Genomic DNA, 19623 nt, shown 5'->3' with positions numbered 1-19623 from the left:
ACATGGTCTGATAGTGATAGGACAAGGGGGAATGGCTTTAAACTGAGAGAGGGGTGATTTAGATCAAATATCAGGAAAAGTTTTTACTCAGAGGGTGGTGAGGTGCTGGAATGGGTTGTGCAGAAAAGTAGTAGACACCCCATCTCTGGATGTGTTTAAGGGCAAGTTGATGGGGCCCTGGGCAGTGTGATCTGGTGGGTAGTAATCCTGTACACTGAGAGAAGGAGCAGGTTGGAACTAGATATCTTTGAGTACCCCTCCAAACTAAGACATTCTCTGACTGTATGATATTTCTTCCATCAACAAGATCAAAACTCCAATTAGTCATCACTTTCCAAACTGCAAAATTTCTCTATGATAATAATGAAGATTATTACAAGATGTTCAAACTTCTTTTAATGCTATGCACGTACCAAAGTATTTTTATTAAATGTAGTGCTTTAATAGTAAAAAAAAAATAATGATAATCTGTTCTTATGCAAACAACTCTATAATGTCCTTTGTGACCTCAATTTTCTGATGTACATTTGTTGTTTTTCCCAGGGGAAAAGAAATTTGCTTTTGTTTTTCAGAAAAGCAATGCTCATTGTAGTATGAGTCAGCTCAACCTCTTTTTAAAAGGTGGGCACCAAAAATACCACTGCACCATTCTCCTTCATTCAGTAACAGTCACTGATGGCTTCCTAGCTGACCCTAAATTTGGCACCAACTTCTTTGGCCCTCCTTCAAAATAGAATCCTTCCTCCCATTAATTCTGAAACTTTGGCACACATTTGCTCTGTGCTCATCTCAGAAATTTTCCAGTTTCTTGCAGCAGATTCACAAACCATTACGCTCTTCTCATTCTTCCTCTAACAAGCTGTGTTGCAGGATCTTTCTCAACATGTTAAATTGCTCTTATAAAAGAAACCACTTCACACTCCCTGTAAGGGAGAGTTATTCACCTGATGTACACAGCAGCTAGAACAAGGCAAAAAGCAGCCTTACTTCCCTGCTGTCCAAACACACCTTTCTTAATAAAACATGAAATAACAAAGTTAACAGCTGAGCAAACAAAACAGGTGCTCTCCATTACAGCTTCAATTACTATTTGTGCAAATAAACTACAGACTCTAGTGGAAGGGCACTATTTATAGCTCTAGACTTAGGTGTCTTGTTTTTGGTAGCCCACCAACAAACCCAGCAAGAATTTGCTGTTAATTCCAAAACAACACAATGCTCTACTGCAATTCGGAAACATAATTCAACTTGGAAAGTTTATATATGTTTACATGCATATAGATTTTATGTATCTATTCCTTTCACAACTTACTGATTTTTCTCCTCCTTGACTGTGCTATTGACATTTTGCATATGTTCACTTTCACCATAACAGACATTTTAAAAGTCTCAAGTGGATTTTTTGTGAGATTCTTTAGCACGACATTACAGATAAAAGTTAGGCATGAATGCCTTAAGTATTCATATCAATATTCAATATCAAATCAGAACTGTAAATTTTTATTTTCATAGCCAAGAAGTGCACACAAATTGTATAAGAAAATTACAACAAGTAATAATAATTATACATTTTGTGCTCGCTTCATATGTTAGTTCTCAGGCCACTACAGAATCTTTATTTCAAGCAGATTTTTAATAAGAAGAATTAAATTAAGAATTATTCTTAAGAAGATACTAACGCTAAAGACCACTGATTACACACTGAAGTGATGCCATGTCCCATCAACCCCATTTTCAGGTTAAGCCTGTTCAAAAGTTAAGAATATTACTGAAAATGTCTACTGCAAGAGGAAAGAAGAGGTTGCGTACAATTGTATCACGTTCTATGTGTTAAGATAAAGAAATGTGCTTGGTTTGGTTATCCATGCTGTACATATATGTGAAATCAGATCTAATAGTCTCCAGACTTTCATAGCAATGTAAAATGTATAAAAATAATACTATTAACATACTGCAGGCATGAGCCTACACGAAGGATAAGGACAGGCAAATACAATCACCCATGCACGACAGTAAACAGTTCATTCTGTGCAAATTTCATACAGTTGTGTCCTGCCACACTCAAGCTATTACTTAAGAGAAGGCACTCCATTTTAAACAGAAAGTTGAAGACACACGGTTCACAAAATGAGTGCCCAAATGTGAAACAAACAAAGATTAAATGCCAGTACATTAAAAGGAAGCAATTAGAGCTTAACAGCCTACATTAGGTTTTATTCTAGGCTTTTGTTGGGTTTTGGGGTTTGGTGGTGAGGGAATGGGGCTAAGAGGAAAAATGCAGTTTTAAAATCAGGGGGTATTAGAAAAGCAAGTCACTTATTTGAGTCTTTTTCCTAAGTGGTTAAAGGAACTATGCAGCAGCTCCACAACCCCTTTTTATACGTACACCTGGGAAGAATACTGAATCCTGTTACTTTCCTCAGTGTTACCCTGATGTGGTTTAGACCAGATGTTTAAATGTTACAGTACGTACATTTTCTTCTCTTCTTCCAAGGCAAAAGCAAAATAAGAGGAATATTTGACTTCACTCCACAAGAGACCTATTTAATAGTTTGGCGGTTATGTAAGTAAAGGTAGCTTGGCTAAGTCAATGTTGACGACATACAGAACGACATGATCCTAATGAGTTGGAAAATATTGGCTCTCATGAGATTCAACCAGATGCTACTGCGCTGAGAAAGCTACTGTATTATTGAATTTCATTTTTATGAGGTAAAATTTATTATTCAACCATTAAGGTATCCCACATGAAATCTTGCATAAAATAGTTTTACAGTTACTTTCTGGAAAGTAGATTTTATTTTAACTTTAAGACATCATTTACATGAGGGATTCAAATGCCTATTTGATCACCTTCAATAGAGAAATGTAAGGTCTGCAAGCAATTTTCCCAAAAATACCAGATTAATAGAACCGAACTGTCAACAAAATAATGAACTACCTGAACAGGACAAGGAAAAAGTGGTAGCAAGTTCCAGTTTTCCAGAGTAAACTAAAGCCATGTGTGACTGTGTGTATGTTTTTTTGGCAGGCTGAAATGGTTAGAAACTGAGTGCTTCGGGTACACCAACTAACAAATGAGAAAATACACAATGAAATTACTCCAAAGGATTAATTATGCTCAACTTCTAAAAGAGTGTGACAATATTTACCAAAGTTGTAGTATTTTGTATAATCATTCTTGAAAAAAATAGTAAAAAAAACTTATTAACATCATTAGTAAATCCACTTGTAAAAAACATAGAAAGCACAACATATTTTGGATTCATGTTTCTTTTTACATGAATAGTGGACAAAATGGAAAATAGGTGTGTTTCTCAAGCATGTGCAAATACAATAACTAACATACTATTTAACTACCACATCAACATTTTACTGTGCTTATATAGGGAAAGAATTATAAAAATAGCTTGGGTAAACAAAATAAACTAATTCTCAATGAGTTATGTCCAAATTGAAGACAAAAATTCATTGCTTTCAAAATTCCATTAAATAGCTAGTGATATCCATACATTCCAAGTCAGCTGTAATTATAAATCTGCCTATTGCAGAATTAAATTGTTTCAAGGTAAGTACAGCACAATGCTTATGCACAAGGTAGCATTACAATAATTACTAACATAAAACACACACATCTTTCTTTAAGTACTTGTATTAATTTGTGCCCCACACATTCTGACAGTCTACAGTCTGTGTCATTTAGTGGTAGCTTTAAGATAACAAGTCTTATAAACGTAAGAAACCAAACCACACACGTTTACTTTTAAGACTTCAGAACTCATTTTTTCAGCCTTCTCTCCTTTAGACAAGTTAATCAAAAGAAACTAATGAACTCCAAATTCAAAAGTCTATCTGATGAAGGCATAATATCTAACAACCAACAACTCCAAAATAGTTGAGGAAAGTCATTTTCTCCGATTGACAAAGGTTTCTAGAGAACAGAGCCAGGTAGAAAGGTGGGGGAGACAAGAGTGTTCACCTGCAAACAATTTTATCTTATATTCCTTGAATCTACTTGCATGAAGAACTGCATACCAAAGAGTTTGAGAATCTGAATCACTACATCACCTTCAGCCTAAGCTAGTTTGGAGGAAGTTGTGGAGCCAAAAAATATTTCTGAAGTAACCACCAAACGTCATATACTAGCTTTAACTTCTGTCTTCTATGTTTCTGGGAATACACAGTGCAGATGTACCTTTTGAAGTTGCATCCAAAGTATCTTTCAGCAGTTATCCCAGCAGACAGATTCCCAGAGCATACCTCCAAAGCATGTCTGAGACTCTCAGGAACATGTCAAAAGGCCAACAGACACATGCTCTTCTTTGGTATATTTGCCTCCTCCTACAATTCATGCATCTATACTTGTCTATTAATTTTTGAATTCTTTGACTTTTACTAGTTTTCTACTTTAACTCTTCATTCAACACAAGTAGTAAATACAGATACAGGCAGTTGCAAAAAAAATATGTAAACAAATGGCAAACATTTGAGATTAGCTATGTGAAAGAAACAAAGAAAATATAAAAGAAAAAAGATCAAGTCTCATGTCTTCAGAACTGGTAGATCATACTGGAAGAATGAAACACACCTAAAACATTTCTCTAGGAAGGCATAGTCTGCTCATAAAGGATAAAAAAGCACAGTGGTGTACTGCACATCAAGGAATAAAATTTGGTTGCCCAGATGATAAAGCAGGCTTGCTGGCAGTCTCTGGATCATTAAAAATAAGATGACAAACTAAATATGTCCCTTCTTTTTGAGAGTAAAGTCATGTCTGGTTGCTTTTTCTTTTTATTTACTTTTAACAGGGGAATAAGAACCTCAAGATAGACAAAGCTGTTTGTCCTACCACTTGTGACTGAAACTAACGGAGGCTTTTTGAAGTTGGAAAATGTAAAGGCAGAATATAATTTGGGCAACACTAATCATGAAACACAGATTATGATTTTTGTAGCAGTAGAATGGAAGCCATGAATGTAGAATGAAAGCAAGTCCAAGAAAGAGATCCCCTGGGAAATAGAAGAAAGTGAAGATTCTCAATTATCCTGCAGGAAATAAAGTATACTATCAATACACTGAAATAAAACCAGGAAAAGCCAACGAACAAATAAGAAAAAGCTATAGAAGAAAACAGAGCAAAGATGCTTATGTTTTGTGTAAACTTGATTTAAAAATCAACTGATCCACAACATCACAAGAATGGAAAGCCATTAACTTCAAGTATGTTTCTACTACTATGCATGGCTGAGAAATGAATTGTGAACAGATGGAAAACAGTTAATACCATTGATGAAAAGGTCATCTGTGTGAAACGTTAGGGCATGTGACGGAAGCTTATCATCACACTGACAAAGATGCTCAAGCCAACAGTGGCAGAAAGGAGATCCCAAATAATCCACTGCCCAGCTACTCCTAGACCCACCACAGGAGCCATCAGTCCATTAAAAGCCCATCTGCACAAGCCTAGAGGAGCCCATTGGTGCTGTCTGCATGAGTGTTCCTAAGAGCCCATGATCTGTACGGGTAGCCATACACACATGCACATGTACTCTATCACCTGGCATTATCAATAATAATTTGTCTACATCATCTTTGAAATTGTCCGTCAAACATTTGCATGCTGCTGTGAAATTCTGCCTTTGCCTCCTCTCCAACACGCTATCCAAACTTTGTTCCTTCTTTCACTTTCAATGTAAAGACCCAGATGTAGGTCACAACAGCCCTCCAACCCTCTCCAATTTCTCTGTAGGCCCAAACCAGGTGCTCACTGCAGGTTCAGCCTCACCACAAAAGGAAATATCAGTAATCCTTGAGATCAATTTCTGATCACGGAAAATGAGGCAAAGCCTAAATCTCATCTCTGACAGGAGGACATAGAGAAATAAAAATCAGTCAGATATTTAACATTAGAATGCTGAGAAAAATAATAAATCACTATAAAGTTACAGATGTTATGTATAATAAATAAGAGGAACTGTGATGAGTAACTGGATACTACGGAAAGACTGAGCACCTAGTCAAAGGCTTTAACTACAGTACAAATAGGAAATAAGTTCAAAATTCATCAACCCCTGTTTTGTGTTGGAGAAGTTAAGATTAAGAAGGTCAGTATATCAGTATCAGTGATTAATAGCTGTGCCTTTTTTAATATTTTTTAAAAATCCCAGTATGTTCTTTTTTACTATGCTTCTTTCCTATTTATTAAAAAACCCAACAAAAAAGATTAAGTTCCCCACATAATTATAGACACATACAGATATATATATATGCTACCATTAAAGTATATGCAATCTGCCTCTAAGTATAAGCACAATTTACAAAGCATGATCTTATTTTTTTCCAAATGTATTCCAACAAAATGTTGTAGACTTACAGAATGAAACAAGCTGAAGGTTAGGGCAAATTGGCAAACAAATCATTTCACTGCTTTGAATTCAAAACTCTTTTCATCTACTTAATGTGAATTAGAACTACAGAAGCATATAATTTATTAGGAAAAACACTAAGCCACAATAAGAGAAGATCAAAACAAATATAACATACTGCTTGTTCACTTTAAGTACTTAAATTTTTTGCTCCAGATTTCTAATAAATTAATTTGCAGAATAGAGTAGTTGTGTTACAGAAACCATACAAAATGATAGAACAAGTTACTTCAAAACTGCAAACCCTAAGGCCACCTAATTTATCATATGATGCATTTTCACATCCATCTGAAGTGTAAATTTTAAACCTACTACCTTCAGAAGTAATGGTACTTGAAAGTAAAACCCCACAATCTCATCCTTTGGTGACTACATGGAAACAAGGAATGAAAAGAATCAATGGGACTTTTCAGAAAGTAGAAAAAACTAAACATTTCTTAATAAAAGTCCTTATTCACAGTTATTCCAAGAGTTGCACAAATATTTGGGCGATGTCATATCAGTAATGATAATCTAAATACAAGAGCCTTTCCCAGTTTTCAAAGATGAAACTCAATCTCTTTATTAACATTCTCCTGGCTCCATTTTTAAATCCTTTACTTCCAGTACCAGCAGATAATCTTGGATAAAGTCTTGAACAGTATTTAAATTAATACACCAACATTAACGAGATAGCTTTGCACACAAAACGAGAAAAAAAGACAGGAAAAGCAAATCTTTTGTTTTCTTAACTTTAGCCATAACAAATATCTTCATTCAGGGAAACAAATGAGAAGAGAGAAGTATACGCCAATATTCAATACACTGAGAAAATACCAATACTACAGTGACCACAATTAGCAAAATGCCAAATGCAGTCATCTGAAGAAGTCCCAGTTTATTTACAAGCTAGCTAATGCAGACTCAGATTCATTAAAACAGTTACACACAGACAATGTACGCAGGTGATAATCTCGGCATTTTATCAGTAAGGATAATTTCTTCCTGAAATCCCTGGATGTTTTCCAAAAGAATGACAGGTAGTGGATTTCATTATTTACATCATCACCTCTGAGACTCGTATGTCTTCAGCTGTTTCACAACAGAAACATTTATTTGTGGAACTAGATGAAAAACATATGCAGACCTTTAAAAAAGATCAACTTCTATTCACCATTGATTAATAAAGCCCTTAATAATCCAGTATTTTTTATTTTATCCAACAGCTTCACCTCAAAATGATCTTAAGTTACAACATTATACCATATAAGGTAGAAAGGGTGGATGTTTTAGATGAGGGAATTAAGGAAAAATTATCGTGTATGGGAAAACTAAATGTATCCAGAATTTGGTGCCAAGGAGTGAAGCTCAGTGGCTTAGCTTACATCCTGGATTCTAAGCATTAGCTATAAATACTCATATACACACAGAAAACATTCTGTCTGTTACCTACTTTACATAAAAACCTGGATTTAAAGGATATAGTTGCATGGATATTTGCTAACAGTTCTACATACCATAATAAAAATATTAATCTGACATACTTAACCAAAAGCATCACATGTTTACCTGAAGACTGGAAAACTTCATTCAGTAAACCTTCATTTACCACCACAGAACTGACATTTCCAACAGGATGACACCAGCTCTGATAAATAGTTTGGAGCAGAAGGGTTTGAGCTCTAGTTGCTTGAATTGTCAAATTCGGAAGTTCAAATATGCATTCTGTTAGTGGAACATGAGCTCGCTTGGTCCTGTTTAAAATATTGAGAGAAAATAAATCATTAGTTTGATGCAGAAGAATAACAATTCAAAAGCTGAATTATAGAATAGCAGACCGTGAGCAATTGAACCTATAGAGACAGTAATGTGACTACTAAAATTCCATCCTGAAAGAGCTTATTCTGCTTATGCTGAAATTCACTCAAGATAGGAGTTCCATTAAATACTTTAACTTTACATCGTCCTGTAAAACATGAGATAAAATAACTATTTTTTATCTAATTAACTCTTGGTTTTAACATACTGAAATAAAAGCACAATAGCAAAATAAAAGGTACTCAAAATCATGCAAATTACTAAAAAAATCTGTTCAAAACTTTATTGGAAATAAGTTTATTTCAAAGCTTACTGTGAATCAGTAAACGAAATATTTCTAGTGATACAAAAACCTACATAGACAATAATCAACCTATAGACAAAAATTATACAATTAAGTACAAAACAAAAATCCACATTTACCTCCATATTCCATATTTAGCTAACATACTCACTAAAAGTTTCTAAATAGTTATTAATATTTTTCAATCCTTTTAAATTTATAATCTAGTGGGGGGCTCCTGGGCCCTTGGAGAGCAGATCAAGCTAAAGGACATTCTGTTTGGAAATAAATTCTTCTGTGACAGCATAGCTTAGTACCAACAGGAGGGCTCTTAATAACTACATAGAAGTAAATTACCTTTTCTTCCTAATACTTATATTATTACCTGAAATTATGCAATAGATTTCCTACATTCAAAAATTACAATGGTTCACAGAATAGCCAGGGTTGGAAGGGACATCAAGGATCATCAAGCTCCAACCTCCCTGCCACATTCAGGGCCACCAACATCCCCATTTAATACTAGACCAGGCTGCCCAGGGCCCCATCCAATCTGGCACTGAACATCTCTAGACATGGGGCACCCACTCTCTGGGCAGCCTGTTCCAGCACCTCACCACTCTCTCTGTAAAGAACTTCCTCCTGACATCCAACCTAATTCTCCCCTCCCTCAACTTAAAACCATTTCCCCTTGTCCTGCAGTTATCTACCCTTTCAAAGAGTTGATTCCCCTCCTGTTTGTAGGCTCCCTTTAGGTACTGAAAGGCTGCAATGAGGTCACCCCACAGCCTTCTTTTCTCCAGGCTGAACAAGCAAGGCTCCCTCAGCCTGTCTTTGTAAGGGAGGTGCTCCAGTCCCCTGATCATCTTCGTGGCCCTCCTCTGGACCCTCTCCAACAGCTCCCTGTCTTTCTTGTGCTGGGGGCTCCAGACCTGGACACAGTACTCCAGATGGGGCCTCACAAGAGCAGAGTAGAGGGGAACAATCACCTCCCCATCCCTGCTGGCCACCCCTCTTCTGATGGAGCCCAGGAAACCGTTTGCTTTCCAAGCTGCAAGAGCACACTGCTGGTTCATGTTAAGCTTTTCATCTATCAAGACCCTGGGTCCTTCTTCACAGGGCTGCTCCCAAGGACCAGTCCTTCCAGTCTGTATGGATGCTTGGGATTTCTCCGACCCAAGTGCAAAACCTTGCACTTTGCCATGTTGAACCTCATTAGGTTCACACACACAGTTCTTCACTTCCATTCAGGGATCCTTTCCTGAAGCACATTTACAACACTATTAACTTTGTTCTAATAACCTCCTGCTCCAACACTGAGATCTACTCTTTCAATTTGAGCATTATTTTCTCTGGTGTCCCCAAGATATAACATACAACATACGGATGAGCTTATTTGTATCTAACTGTATTATAGTAGTCTCCTTTTAAATATTCTGGGTGTACTTTTTAGAGCTCTTCAAAGTATATTAGATAAAACTTAAGGTACTGGAACATCTCATAAGAGGAAAGGCCAAGAGAGCTGGACTAGCTCAGCATTAGAGAAGAGGGAGTTCAGGGAGACCTCAGTGTCCATAAACACCTGAAGGGAACATTCGAGGAGGGCATGTGAAGGCTCCTTTCAGTGGTGCCCAGTGCCAGGAAGAGGGGCAGTGGGCACCAACTGGAGCACAGGGACTCTCTCTGAGCACCAGGCAGCACTGCTGTGCTGTGTGATGCTGGAGCACTGGCACAGGCTGCCCAGAGGCTGTGGGGTCTCCTCCTTGGGGACGGTCAGAAGCCGCCTGGCCATGGGCCTGGGCCCCCTGCTCTGGGTGTCCTTGCTGGAGCAGAGGTGGGCCTATGGCACAAAGGGCTCTGCCAGCCTCAGCCATCCTGGGGTTCTGTGTTTATCTCCACCATCAAGTAATTTGGATACTAAACATTGAAAGCAGGAAAAACGTGCTAGGAGAACAGTGATGACATGATTGTGATGTTTGGTTTTGGTGTTTTTTTCACATTAGTCTTAATATTCCTTATGAATTCACATTTACTCTTACCATCTACTCTTTCAGCCCTCCAAGATGTTTTCAATGCATCAAATGCATAATTACACATTTTAAGCCCATGCTAATCAGACAGACGATGCAACCCACAGACGTTTATGTAAAATACTTTAAGAACCAGGAAATGTGTAAAGTTGGGGTGTTTTTTTCTGGCAGATCTGCTTATAAGCAGATCAACCATAAGACCCAGAATCTCTCCAGGTTTCATAACTAACAAGATGGTTATTAATATCAGAATATTTGGCTATGCTTTTGGCCTTTTTTTTTTTTTCCTTCAGTGGCAAAAGATAGTAGGCAGTCACTAGTAATTAGAGACTGCAGGATGCCCCATGAACTCAGAAGCAGGCTAGTGAAAATGCTTATGCTCAAACTCTAGAATCTCTAGCAGAGTGAAGGGCCAAAAATTCTGACAATAGAGATTCCCTTGCACATTCTACCCCCAATCAGGAGAGTGACCCTTCATCAAGTGAAGGAAACTCTGAGGACTCTATATAAGCCTTTTGAGCCAGCTGTTCATTGCCATATTCCTGCAATCATTCAAAAGCAGCAAACATTCTGAACATTAAAAGCCACAAGAGGGATAATCATTATTCATTAAAGTTTTTTAGCCTTATGAACTGTGCTATCTACAAATTACTAAGGAAAAAAGGAAAAAGCACAGCAGCACAACTGCCTCTGAGTTACAACTCATTTGAAGCTGTCTGACTGTGCTGTGAGCTTCAAGTGACATTTCCAGAAAAAATCATAGATGAAAAAAATATTTTGTGATTGTATGGGAGAAGTCAGATGTGTGTGGTAGTAAGAATTTCATTTAGAAAAAAAAGTTTGTTAAAACTGTTTGAAATGAACTATCAGTCTTTGAAATTCAGTACTCCCATATTTTGTATCTGCCTTTTAATTTGACAGCCATAAGGATTTTCCTAGAGAATCCAAGCAGATCACACGCTGTCTGTGATTACTGCTGTAGTAAGTGCAGCACAGTACATCAAAGGAGTACACAATATCCACGGTACACTAGTTTTCTAACAAGAACTACTCAACTAGAATTAATAGGAGACAAAAGCTGAAAATAATACAAGTAAAGTCAAGTAAGTATGGAAAGATGCTGCCTGGTTTAAAAAATAATTATGAAAAACCTAAAAAGAACCACTTTGATCCAGACAACTGAAGGAAACTGACAACACTGAGATTAGCCTCCACGGAACACAACTGGCCAAAAAAACACCACCCACTTCAGCTGCTCAGATACACGCACAACCCCCAGTATAGATGCACTACAGCTTTTTAGTCACTAAAAGAAAAACTCTGGGTGCCATGAAGAACACAGACAAGTATTACTAAACTCTCGGGCTTCAGAGAGCTATGACAATAGCAGCATACAATGCAACGGTGGAACAGATTTCACTTTAAAAGTCTGACTGTTCGTTTAATAGCTACTGTACTGAGCTATATGAAATATAGAAGTTTCACATAAAATATTCCCTTAGGATAACTACAGCGTATGAAATTTCTTTTAAACAATATGCAAAATTCTAAGCTTTTTGTACTTTAACAATCCCAGAGGAATGAAGAGCACTGTTCCTTTTCAGATAACTTGGGAGGAATAGGAAGCTGAAGAAAATAAATCCTTTTTTATAGAAAAAAATAAAGGCCATAAAGGTGTGGGGAGGGGAAATATATTGTACCATGTGTGCAGCAAATGTTACTTAAAGGAAATTTTAACTAGACCTGGCTAGTGATGAAAGTGCATTTATAATTCAGGATTTATTATGATAGTTTTGAAACACAAATAATGCATTTAAAAGAACTTAACATACAAGTCTGCTACCAGACTGCACCTGTTAATACAGAAAATCCATCATTAATAAGGTACTGAGCTATATTTAACCATAGTTTATGACTCAAGAGATATATTCAAGCAATGAGTGAAAATACAACTGTAATTTTTTTTTCCAGTAAACTAAACCGGCATTTCAATACTCTATCATTAAATTTGTATTAAGCAACTGAGCACAACTTCTTATCAAAACTCATTGCCATATTAAAACAGTTATGACACATAGTTGGATTCTAAAGCCACTACTTAAAATGCACTGTAAAGTTGTAACAACAATAGAAATAACTATTTCTCAAATCTTTACACTCAAGAGTTAAGATGCAGCTCTGAACTTATGTTCATTTAACTGAACAGGTTAAAAAACTAGCAATTCTAACACCCTTCTCCAGGGAAAAATAAATCCTAATGTAACTAGCAGGATAGACTACTCATTAAAGCTAAACTTGGACAAATTCCAGAATAAATTTAAGGAAATATGAACAAGCAAGTCTTGCTATGTAGTGGCATGGAGTGAAAATGAATCTGTCCTAATTAAATGATTTTTAAATACACTTTAGTTGTACTCAGTTTGCTGACAAACTGTAATACAGACTTGATGAAATGTTTGGATGAATCTGGAATACCATTAAAGAAAGTAGTTTTCTCCACTGTTTTTGAATGAAAACATGAATTGGTCCTTATCTGCCATGCATAGACACCAATATAACCAATGCATGTTAAGTTCACAGGCCTGCTATGAAATATTTTCAGTTTGTAGACTTTAGGAACAGCAACTCATTCCTTTAAAATCAACACCTCCAAATGATTGAAAGAATATAGCGGTGAACAGCTGGCTCCAAAGGTTTATATAGAGTCCCCAATTGCAGAGCTGGAACCTGCAAAATGTTTCCAAAAATTTAATTTTTCTTATTACTCATATCCTGTATGGTAAAAAAAACTATTAGTTCATTTTTTCCAAAATAACAAAGCCAGTAACCTGCTACTAGAACCCAGTAACTGGGCCTCAAAAGAACTTGAATGTAATTTAAGCACCTTAATAATTTCAGTCAGCATTTGTACACCTTTTCTCCTGGGCAAACAGAAAATGTATGTTAGCTTTATATTTGACAGGAACAAAACTTCACCTGTGCATACGCATCAAACCCATGTTTCTATCTATTGTGATCCTTCATATCAAGAAAATGACAATTTTGATCCTTTTACTTAACATCATGGAAGCAACTCTTATTGAGGAAAGCAAACACCACCAAATCTTTGAAGACAGCACTCGGGTAAAAGAAGAAAGAGAAAGGAATTTAACCACTACAGTTTTGAACTATTTCTTTTTTTAAATGCAAAACTACTGTCACTGCTACAAAAAGCACAAACAAAAAACAGCAATATGATAAAAACACATACACTACCAATACTTTTAGCCTTAAGACAACCATATATAGTTAAGTGTGCAAGAACCACACCTTATCACCAAATAATTAAACCTACTTTTAAAGACTTGATTTCAAAAACATCTCCAGAATTCATTCCTTCTAAACTTCTCAGGCTCTACAGGCATCACTAAGGAAGTCAGACCTCTTAGGTCACTATGTAAGCAGGTGAGACAGCTGCTGTTGCCTTTTGTATCTTATTTGTAGAAAGTACAGCTAGTAGTACAATTCATTACAAGGAAGAAAACAACTGCATTGGAAATTTAACCTTTTTTAAAAAAAATGAATAAACACATTTCTGCAAACTTCAAATACAGCACAGGAGGAGAACAATACAGTCATTTCTAAGGTGACTGTTGTCTACTTTTTTTGGGGGGGCTTAGCATCATTTTTGAAATTGAAATTGACAGCAATGAAAAACCTTTGCCAGTGTTAATTCATATATGAACTTCAGGAAGGTAGAGATGTCATTGAAACAATTGTGAAAATAAAATAAGCAGGCAAACTGCAAACTTTTTATCTTAGAAAGCAATCGGAGAATTTGCATTCTCAGTTCTCATTACAGCAAGCGTATGAACAGAACAATAAAATTCAGCCCTGTACAGCAAAGCAAAAACAGACTATTACAAGAACAAAAAAAATGATTACTAATATTAAATAATATCTAAGAAGGAAGAAATCTTGCAAAAATCATTTTGAAGCAAAGCAGCAAGAATATGGATATGCATATTAGAAACTCAAAACTTTGGTTATTTTTATTCCATTTCTGTTTTTCTTTTACAGGTAGACATTAAAAATGATGATAAGAATAATATTACTTGTTCATGAAGCAATAAGGAATTGAGTAGCAGTGACCTCAGTGGAATGATTACTTTATGGTCTGTGAGACACCAAGAGAAAACACTGAAGGCTGCTAGAAAGAACAAAGACCCCAAAAGTGAAGACGGTATTTTTGATTTAGCTAGACTCGAATACAGCCACATTAAGCATCAGATGAATACTTCTATCCACTGGATTAAACGTTTAAGAGAGAAGGCAAGAAAGCAGTCTACCTCCACAAGTTCAGTCACTGGCTAACTACAGGCCTCAAAATGCACAAGATTTGATCTAAAACTGCACTGATACCAACAAAGGATAACCCAAAAAGGGGTTGGGTGCTCAATCTTATCTATGGACTAAACATAAAGCTCCAACTTTGAGAAACAGCATCTTCTGAATTCCCAATGATGTCTGAGGAAAAACCAGAAAACAAGGGATAAGAAACTCTCCTCACAGAATGTGATCACTGACGACTTTGAACTTTTCTTTCCTTTTACATTTTATGTATCTATTCTTCCTTTACTTCTCCAAGTCTGCCATTTTTCACTTGAATCAAGGAATTTTACTGTCATTTATAGAAATCTAAAGGGATTTTAAAAAGGAGGGGGATGGAATGAATACAGCATGATTTAACTGTGCTATGTCTAAAGAGATCGAAATAAAAATACCGTGAGAAATTTGGTACTTATACCTGAGATTAAAAAACCAACATGGAAAAAAAACACAAAAAAATGGAAAGAAACAAGACCACTTCCTATATGGAACAAGTGGCTTTATGAAGGTGGTACAGAGGGGATCGTACTAGAAGCAGAGCACTTTTACATCAACTGCTTGAGCTACAACTGGCCTCTTCTCAGGAAAACAACTTGCCAGTAAAATATAGAAAATATGGATATGGAAATCTGCTAGAACTTAGAGATGCTTTAGCTGGAGATGCAAATAATCAAGACCACCAGATCCACCAAACGAAATCACATAAAACTGCAATTATCAATAAACCTCTCAACAGCAAAGTTATGTAACTGCTAAGCGAAAGAACAAAGTGCTACTTTTTTTTTTTTTTTTTTTTTTTAGCTTCTGTAAAGCAAGCATCATTGCTTTAGATACTACAATGTAGCCAAATCTCAGAATCCACAGGGGTGGAACAGAGTTTTGGAAACTGCTTTCCCATAAAGTAGTGCACTGTCCAGATACGCCACCTCTCCCCCTTCCTCTCCCCTTTTCCTCCCATTTCCCCCTCCACACACTCCCAGAAACAGCAGAAACAGCCATTAAATCAATCCTCTAAATCTGCCACATAGAGCCATTTGGTTGTCATTAGCAGGTAAAACAGGGAGCCAGGACGGCTCAGAAACACGTTGGGTGCTCAGCGAGGAAAGCTGCCACAACAGTCGCTCGCAGGACATGATGGCATAAACCAAGAGCTGGATGCGAAAACTGCTGCCATATGACAAGGAGACATGCTTAAACTGCTGTTATCAGAAAAACAAGAACCACAATGGGCAGCCCTGAGAACAGCAAAGACTTCCATCTTCATTTCATGCTGCCAGAAGTGAAAGCAGTTACTCTCAAAGAAACCATGCTTCAATCTGAGGGAAATTCACTGAACCACTTCTGCACCTAATAACATAGTCACTTACAGGCATTTTTGTAGTACTGAATTACCAGGAGCACAAAGAAGGATTTTTTTTTTTTTTTTAATAGAGATTTCTATCCAATATGATCATTTAAAATTGCATTTTTTCCTAAGTTACTGTCACGTTATCCTCCCTGTTTGTAGGGAAGCTGCAAGGGAAGGGAGCTCAAATACAAATCAGTTATCTCTAATAAATTTATTTCAAAATGCACAGGTATTTCATCTTAGTCCATCCCAGCCAGGTAACAATTTTGCTTTGACTGAAGATAAATACAGCTTTTTTTTTTTTTAAATATAATATTTTCGAGTCCACAGTTACTTGGTCACCACTTATGATGGTTATCAAATTCATCTGAGCTTGGCACATTAACATGCTTACAAAAATAGGCGTATAAAGACTAGAAAGTTTCTGGTACTTCACTCCAGGTGGAAATGAAGGCTATCAATCTGAGGCCAGATCTGCAGAGGCGAAGGATATGCTGTGGTATACAATTCCATACTATTTCAACAACATTCTATATGGAATTCTATAGGGAACTATAAGCCTTAATGCTTGTAAAGTCAACCTATTTTCTTGCAATTACAGAGTTGAACAGCTAAAAAATTTTATAACAATGCTTTTATTCCTATCAATTCCCATGACATTTTCATTTAAAAAGAAAGTTGTAAAGAAAAAAATGGAAGGGAAAAGAGCAACTGTAACACTAAGGTACGCTTCTTCCAAAATTGAAATAACCATAACAACAGCAGTGCTCTCTTAATTTCAGGATACAAGGTTTTGAGCAGGCTACATCTTTACTAGACAACTAAATAAGGCCAAGTGCAAGCATCAGTAACTGACTGTAAATACCAACTACACTTTCTCAAACGATGTTTAAGCAAAGCTGAAGAGGCCAAGCATGCCAAAAGCTCACTTGCAGGATGCTGGTTACTGGCATGTTTTATTTAGTACTGTAGATGCAACCTCAGGTAACATTTCTCTTCAAGATTCAATGATAGAATTAAAGGACAACAAAAATATATGGCACCAATTTTGCAGGCAAAATTCTGGAGATATTAAAAACAAACACTGTGAAGAATTGTCATCGGTCTCAGAGGCCAGCGTTTACACAGGTAAAGACTCAAAGTAAGAATCACTAAATCCTACCCAGTTTTCTACAGTTGGTGGTAATACTAAGAGAAACAGAATTTCCAATTGCATCTAGCAAGAAAGATGCGTGTCTTTGGGATTCTAATTTTCTTTAGCATTAATTCAAAATGACAGTACTTTAGCATTACAATAAAGTTTTACTTATCTCTTGCCAGCCTCAACTAAAGCAAGAAACAGCTTTGACACTGAAAATCCTACACATTTTAAATGATGTTCCATTTACTTGTCCTTAGCAAACGTCTGCAAATACTGATGGCAATTAAAACCAGGACAATGTATTCACCATGTGCAACCACTTTCCCTGAGCAGATACTAGTTAATAAGTTTAATTTATTTTCACTGAAGAGCCTTGACGATTAATTAACCTAAGTAATTACACTAGAAACAGTACAGATGACCACCCCTTGCAGTCAACTTTGCTGGTTTTCCTCCTCATGGAGAATACTGAAAAATACAACTGCTTCCAATTTACATTGATTAAAAAGTGAACTTTTAACAGATTTGCTGAATGCTGCCTGCCACATCTGCTGAGAAGCAGTAACATTAGATCTGGACTTAATTAAAAAAACTATACTAGAAGTTTCCAACTGAAGTTAATTTGTAATCACAGTAATCAAGCTACAAGTCATGTACACAGAATGCAAAGCCCCTCATGGGCAGAGGGTCCTTCCTGGTAACTGACAACTGTTCCTTCCAGAAGACCACAGCTGAAAGTGCCACGAAACATTCTTGCTGAGCCTTGATATATATTAATATATCAACACAAATTAAAGAAAATATTTTGCAGAAGTTCCTTATGCACCTTCATTCTTATATGCGAGCATTTCCTACTTAATTATTATAAAGATATGTTAAACTGTGCTTTCAGTGAAAGATCATTCTCACCCTATAGCAGTGTTCACGATTTACTGTGATATACTGACACCTGTTCCTCCAACAACGATGTACAGCCATAGTGAAAATCACAACCAAAGTAAAGTTTGATTTGGCATTTTGATTTGATGCATTTTCTAGGCAATGGTGTAGAAGTAACAATACTGAAGTAATCCAGTATACTCCCTAGACTGATTGTTCACATCTGAGGCAATTACACCTCTTCAGGTACCAAGTCTGTTTTCGTAAGTTCCTACACAGTCCATATCACTGACATCTCTCAACAGTTCAAGCAGGTTTTCACAAATGCTAACTCTAACTCACATTACATTGACACAGCTGAAACACTCTGCTGTCCCATACGCTGATGGCATCTGATCAGGCACGCAATCTCAGATACATTCTGTTTCGAAGGATACTCTGAATTTTCATCTGGCAGTTATATCCAATTACTGACATAACTAATAGCCACAAGTGAATGCTACAAAATGAGTTTCATGTGTTTTCAACCTGTTTCTGCTTCTGACTCAGGAACTAAGCATACCCCTCAACTGCCCATGTGAAACACAATCCACATTCAACCAAAACTGACATTAGTTTTGATTTACTGTGACTAGTCAATAAACCAGGCTGCCAAATTCAAGACTCGTGTGTCAATTTATTGGAGAACTTCCTTGATTTATGATCTAACACCCACACTCTTTGGGTAGTCTGTGTTTCTTGCCAGAGTCCACTTGTCTCATACTAGCGTACCATTGCACTTAACTGCATGACAGCTGCATTTCACGAGCTCACAAATCTACCACCATTTTTAGTTGTAAGCAGCACTACTTCACTGAACTGCCCAACTATCCTGAAAATATGTTTCAGTCGCAACAGTAACAGAGCTCACCTCACTCCTCCATTGCCTACTTTTAATCCTCCCTCTTCAGCATGCAGCAAATCCTAAAATGTCCCACTGTTGTGACAGTAGCACCTTGCTAGTAAAGGACACAATTTCCTTGCTAACCAACAACCTCTAATTGTTCAAGAAACTGGATCTTCAAACTCCTTATTGTTCATGAATCAACGTGAATTGGCCTCATTCTGTGATATCATTAAAAGCACACAGGATTATCAAGACGACCCAGATGAGGGGGTACACATCCAAACTTCTCCTTACCGGATAGGACCATGAGTAAAATGATGAATTATGCCAAAGTGTGGCATATCACTACATAGCTTTGATTAAGCTAAGGATGATTAACTTGTAAGGGATGACAGAGGAAAACAGAACTAAAGCTGCAAAAGGATAAAAAGTATTTTTACAGCGTTACCTTTACAATAACTAAGGT

The 19623-nt window shown here is 36.7% G+C and overlaps 1 protein-coding gene across 8 annotated transcripts in view; it reads right to left on the bottom strand.

Moving 5' to 3' along the window:
• Positions 1-19623, bottom strand: part of VPS13B (vacuolar protein sorting 13 homolog B) — a 410907-nt gene that overhangs the window by 318762 nt on the left and 72522 nt on the right. For all 8 annotated transcript variants that reach the window (XM_090137834.1, XM_031591056.2, XM_090137833.1 and 5 more), the window contains one exon: positions 7974-8158. In XM_090137834.1, the coding sequence (XP_089993960.1) occupies positions 7974-8158 (185 nt within the window). The remainder of the gene's footprint in view (positions 1-7973; positions 8159-19623) is intronic.

Source organism: Phasianus colchicus, chromosome 3 (genome assembly GCF_987193195.1).
Source record: "Phasianus colchicus chromosome 3, bPhaCol1.hap1.1, whole genome shotgun sequence".
Lineage (NCBI taxonomy): Eukaryota > Metazoa > Chordata > Aves > Galliformes > Phasianidae > Phasianus > Phasianus colchicus.
The sequence above is the reverse complement of the archived record's forward strand: the minus strand, read 5'-3'. Positions and strand labels throughout refer to the sequence as shown.